General features: G+C 40.1%; 1 protein-coding gene across 2 annotated transcripts in view; it reads right to left on the bottom strand.

Moving 5' to 3' along the window:
• Positions 1-2,027: 2,027 nt before the first annotated feature.
• BDNF (brain derived neurotrophic factor) overlaps positions 2,028-6,000 on the bottom strand; it is a 48,307-nt gene continuing 44,334 nt past the window's right edge. For both annotated transcript variants that reach the window (XM_061610582.1, XM_061610581.1), the window contains exon 2: positions 2,028-3,042. In XM_061610582.1, the coding sequence (XP_061466566.1) occupies positions 2,281-3,021 (741 nt within the window). In that variant the 5' untranslated portion in view covers positions 3,022-3,042 and the 3' untranslated portion in view covers positions 2,028-2,280. The remainder of the gene's footprint in view (positions 3,043-6,000) is intronic.

The following is a 6,000-nucleotide window of genomic DNA, read 5'->3' as shown; positions in this document are numbered from 1 at the left end:
CCATGGGCAACAATGTGGGAACTCCTGGCCTATTTGTTACAAATAGCTGATGAAACAGTAAACCAGCATCTGGACTGTACTAATTTAGACTGCAGACTCATATGACTGAATACCCCTTTGTTCCTTTCATATAGAAAACTAGATGTCAAGGAGAAGGACTGTAGCCTAGCCTTCTCTCTGACATGTTTGTTTTCTATGTAGAATGTCTGCCTCCCTTGTGGGAGGGATTTGATTTTCAGTTTGAAATGGTTCCGTCCAGATTGAAATAAATTCACCTTATCTATTGCTTTTGAGAACCAGGCCTCAAAGCAAAGCACTCTGAACTCCATCTGAGAAAGTATGTATCTTTGCTGTGAGCTATGCACGTGACTACCCCTACCCCTTGATAAATGACATTGTGTGCATTGTAACGCATGGGCACGATGATGCATGCCAAAAGAAAAACCATATGTATTTTAGCTGAGGTCAAGTTAAATTCTTGCTGTGATATTTCCGATGTAGTCATTGTCTATTTGTGTTGCAGGTATGTTGGATTTGCTGATAATTATTCAAGGCCTAAGGCTTCAGTCCTGTGCTCAGTTGCTTACTTGTACATCCAACTGAAGTTACCTTTAATTAAAGTGCATGTAACTGATGCCAGGATTGCATCCTAGGATTTACTTTTAAACCAAGAGCTGTAGATCTACAGGATTTGTTCCCTGTAGAAGTTAAGGCTATTGTGTGCTACCTCTTAAAAAGACATATACCCTTACAGGGATGAAACAGGTAGCTGGGTTTTGAGGTAGAAGGCTCTGCCTACCTGATTCCAGAGCCACTCCTTCAGGCCTGGATTCTTTCATATTATCTCAAGTACAAAAAGTAGCAGGTATTTGAGAACTAGGGCATACTAGACATTCCTTTTACATTAAGAGCATCAGGCTGTACTGCATACATTTATTCATGTGGGGAAGCCTTTACTCTTTCACTGTCTCTCAGTAGGGCTCTTTTCAGAGTGATTGTTGTTCCTTCCCTTGCCAGTGCAGTTGTAGACTCTCAATGAATAGGATAGATTCATAAGTTACAGTATTGTGGCATTCCAAATATATTTGCTAAAGTATGGTCTGATATTCAAATGATTTTTTCTTTTCTTGCCAAGATTTTGCTCATGTACTTCAGCAAGATATTTGATTCAGACACAAAAACAATTTCTCCCTGATCCAAATCTGCATGTACAACTACTGGTCCTAGATGGCGATGTGATTCTCCATCCTCATCAACAGATGCATATATCAAGCTTGGTGCTGCCTGGCTAAATATTGTTACGGATGCATACCAGCCGTGCATGCAGATCTCCCTTCCTAGATTGGGGCAGCCATCTTTGTTTTCAACACCCAAGGAAAGTGGGGAAATATATTTGAAACAGAATGCAATTTGTTTTCTTTCCAGGAGAGAACAGGTGTTGTGGGGGAGCCCATAAACAACCAAAATACAAAACAAGCAAAATACTGGTTTTTAAAGCAACAATAATAGAATAGCATGTACCTAGACAAACTTAGAAGTGCTGCTTATAGACTAGAAAAGAGCACTGGGAGGAACATCAACATTGTCTTTTTCAGTTGCCTTTTTTTATTATTTTTTTCAGTAGTCTGATTTGATATTGCAAATACCTTCACAACATACAAAAAAAACCCAAATTTGTTTTAACCAGAACATATATGGTGATGACAGAGAGTAATCTCTTCTTTTAAAACCATGTGGGAATTTAAAAAAAAATCAACAGTAAAACTATGACAACAGCACCTTGACATTGTTTAATTCCAACGCTACCAGAAGAATTTAAAAGCAGTAAACAGATATAATACTAACAGGAATAAAGATACTTACTGTCTAAAATGTAAACGGAATGTTTTGGTTCATTTTTTTTTCTGAAAGAGGACAGTTTATCATCAATTCACAATTGAAGCAGCATGCAATTTTATTTTTTTAATTTTTTAAAATTTTCAATTCTTGGCAACGGCAACAAACCACAATGTTAGAGGAATGTAATGCATTTTTTTCTCAAAGTTTTGCGCAAATGAATTTCTCTCTCTCTCTCTCTCTCTCTCTCTCTCTCTCTCTTGTTCCCCTTTAGGTCATGGATATGTTCAATAAATAGGTTGTGGAACCACTGTACTGTATAAACTTCATTTATACATGCAGTCCATAAAATTATTTTTCTTTCTCACTGAATAATTTACCCTGTTATGTATATATACAAATAGATAATTTTTGTCTCAATATAATCTATACAACATGAATCCACTATCTTCCCCTTTTTATGGTCAGTGTACAAACACAGGAAGTGTCTATTCTTATAAACCGCCATCCAACTCTCTTTTTGTTATCCATAGTGAGAGCTCGCACGTACGACTGGGTAGTTCGGCACTGGGAATTCCAGTACCTCTTGTCTATGCCCCTGCAGCCCTCTTTCGTATAACCCTTTGAGTTGCATTTGGTCTCATAAAAATATTGCTTCAGTTGGCCTTTGGGTACCGGAACTTTTTCCAGGACTGTAACCGTTGCCCCTGACATGTCCACCGCAGTCTTTTTCTCAGCTGCTGTCACCCACTCGCTAGTACTGTCACACACACTCAGCTCCCCGCGGCGTGCAGGATCAGAGTGACGTCGGACCCTCATTGACATGTTTGCAGCATCCAAGTAGTTTTTATACTCCTCAAGCAGAAAGAGCAGTGGTGGCTCCAAAGGCACTTGACTGCTTAACATTACCCGAGATGAGTACAAGTCTGCATCCTTATTTTCCTTGCTGGGCTGGATGACATGCTGCTCATCCAGGAGCTCCTCTATGACATGTTCAAAAGTGTCTGCCAAAGATGTCAATCCTCTTGAGGCATCATTGGGGCCACCGAGGTTCTCCAGATTTCCCTGTGTCCGAAGACTGGGATAAGCCAAGCTGCCTGGTCCTCTGATGCTAACTTCTTTCATTGGTGCAGCTTTCATGCAACTGAAGTATGAAATAACCATAGTAAGGAAAAGGATGGTCATCACTCTTTTCACTTGGTGGAACTATTAGCAGGGAAGGAGATAAAAAAGAAGACATTCAAAACAAATTGGTTTTTAAAAATGCATAAAGTACAAAACAAGAATGTGTTTCCCCCCCCCCTGCCATTGGCAAAAGTTATGTGCAGCTGACATTAGTTTATATTCAATCACACCAATCAACCAATAGAAATCAATTTTCCTTATGTGGATCATCTTTGGGGAATGTGCAACAAGCAGTTGCACAGAAGAGACATTCTGTAATGGGATCACACATGTAGAACCGTTCATTACCCCCTCCTGATTTACTTGCAGCACTTTTCATGCAATTTCCCACATTCATCTTGTAAGTTACCAATGCATTCACTCAGAGTACTTGCTGTGGCAGAAGCCAATGATTGGACTACCCTACTTGGAAGGAGCTAAAAATGTTGGCCTGAAGTCTCAAGGCCCTTGTGCAGTAAATGTCACACTTTAGGCATGATAATTAATTATCCTCTATTCGCATGACAAGTGTAACAGCATGTTTGGAAAGGTTACTAAGCATCTGTGGTATGCAAGTAACAACTGGAAAGATTTCAGAAAGTTATTGTCTTTTGCAGACCTCGGCACAGAAGTTGGAACTATATGAACTATAATTACATTTTTCAAAAAGCTCTTGTCCCACTGTATGTAAGGCTGCAAAAACAACAGTCGCTCCCCAGAAATAGAGGAATGAACAGCCTTCTTCAGGCATTCAACTTGAACATATGAAGGTAAAAGTGGGGAGGAGTCAGTGGCGTGCATGCAAGCCCCAACACACACACACACACACACCAGACTTTCTTGCACGTAGCTTTTGCTTGTTTGTTTTTGTGTAACAGAAAACTGATTTCTGGAACTCACAGACACCAGATGCAATAATGACATATATTTTGATGCAACTGAGGTGGCATTTTTGAGTGAAAGGAAAGGTATAGAAGGGAACATTAAATAACAAGGGAACTATTCAGCTATCCCAGTGAGAGCTAAACCAAAGTGGAGGAGTAAGGGCCTTGTTCAGAAAAGTCAATTCCAAAAACACCTTCACTTTTTGTTATTGGGTGGCATATGAAGGTATTTGCTTGTAGGGAGATAGTGTGTTAGATCACGCTGAGGGAATTGAGTGATGTTCCCCATCTTTCTGCACTGAACGTGCAGGCAATGAAATGCAGCGAAACAGAGGTCAGGATGGAACCCTCCTTCATGCTCTGTTCAGTCCAAGGGCCAGTGAAGCCCTTCCACTGCTCTTAGTCTGAATAAAGGAGGGGGAGGAGAGGGAATGTGACAACCCATTGCCAAGGCAACAAGGCTGACACTCCTGGTCAAGCTGTTTCTCTTCTTCTCCTTCCCAGTCAGCTCTTATTTTCTAGTGCTTGCTCTCTTGCAGCTTTTGCTGTGGTCGTTTTTAAAAGGCACTTGTTCAATTTATGCCTAGACATACACTATAGTTGGTAGCATTTTAAGTAAACATCATCCTAGGGGAAATGCAGAAATTTATCAGGTGCATGCACCTATAGCAAGTACGTGGGAAAGACGCACTTGTAGCATTTCTGCCTGGACACATCTCCCGACTAATTATGAGCTGGAAAAACCAAGGCGATGTGTAAGTACAAGGAGCCTAATTTGTAAGCAAGCATACTATGTTAGGCTGTACAAGACTTTACTGTTTACATAGTATACAAGTTAAGATGTGTGCCTTAAATTATAATTTCCATGCTTTTGGGTGAACAAGCAGAAATGGTCAAGTCTATGGGATTTCTGTAAAAAAAACACAAAAGAAAATTCACTGAATTTACACATGCCGTCCCGTGTTTTTTGAAAGGTGGGAGGACAAGTCAAGCAAAATTTATCCCCACTATAGATAGATATGGGGCCTCTTCTGAAAGCAGAATGTACATTCAGACAATTTTCATTTGTTTTTTCTTTTTAAAGAAACAAAGTGTTACAGACACCAAAAAGGTAGCCAATGTAATATTTCTTTATAAATGCTGGTTATAATCACCAAGACTTAGAACACACACACTAATTCATATACGCACACATATACATTTTAGCTTTGTGTGACAAGCCCAATTCTGTCACAATAGCAGTATTTGGATTTTTAACAGATACTGGAGAATATATTTTTACCCCAACAACAAAATAAGAAGATGTCATGTTGGCAATAGGTAGTCCACCTGGAGATAGTAAAATTACTTAATTTAAGCAAAAAAAAGAGAGAGCTATTCTTGAAGAAAATGTTTAGAGAGATTAGCCCTGAGCAGTAGTGTAGTAGCAAATTCAGAAGTGCAGGGTCCCTTCATGATAGTCACAGCCACACCCCCTTCTAAGATTATACAACCTTCTAAGAATATAGAATAATCTAGCCAGGCTTGAATACTGCTTTAGAAGACTCTTCTCAGTTGCTAACACACTCCCCTTTCCTTTTGATTAGCTCATAGGATGCTGGTGACCTTAGGGACCCTGCTGGGACCTGGCTTCCACAAACGATAAGGGGTCTAAGACCCCCTGAGACCCTGGATGACTACACCCCTGGATCAAAACTTATAAGTTGGTGGTGCTATCTGTAATGAGTATATCCATAGGGTGGGTGTAGTTATTAGCACACCAGCCATTTCATGATTTTAGGCTGCAATCCCCAACACATAGAGCACAACCCTAACCACCTTCTTAGGGTTCACATAGGCTCTGATGGGTTTCAGGCTATCACCATCATGTTGTATAAAGTACAGCTGGAGACCATAATGGGAAGAGGAGAATATCAGCCTATTAAAACTATATATTGGCAGTTGTTGCCTTTGATTACAATTTGATTAAAGAAGTATTGCAAGATCTCATAGAATCACAGAATCATAGAATAGTAGAGTTGGAAGGGGCCTACAAGGCCATCGAGTCCAACCCCCTGCTCAGTGCAGGAATCCAAATCAAAGCATTCCCAACAGATGGCTGTCCAGCTGCCTCTTG

This window comes from Rhineura floridana, chromosome 2, assembly GCF_030035675.1.
Source record: "Rhineura floridana isolate rRhiFlo1 chromosome 2, rRhiFlo1.hap2, whole genome shotgun sequence".
Lineage (NCBI taxonomy): Eukaryota > Metazoa > Chordata > Lepidosauria > Squamata > Rhineuridae > Rhineura > Rhineura floridana.
The sequence above is the reverse complement of the archived record's forward strand: the minus strand, read 5'-3'. Positions and strand labels throughout refer to the sequence as shown.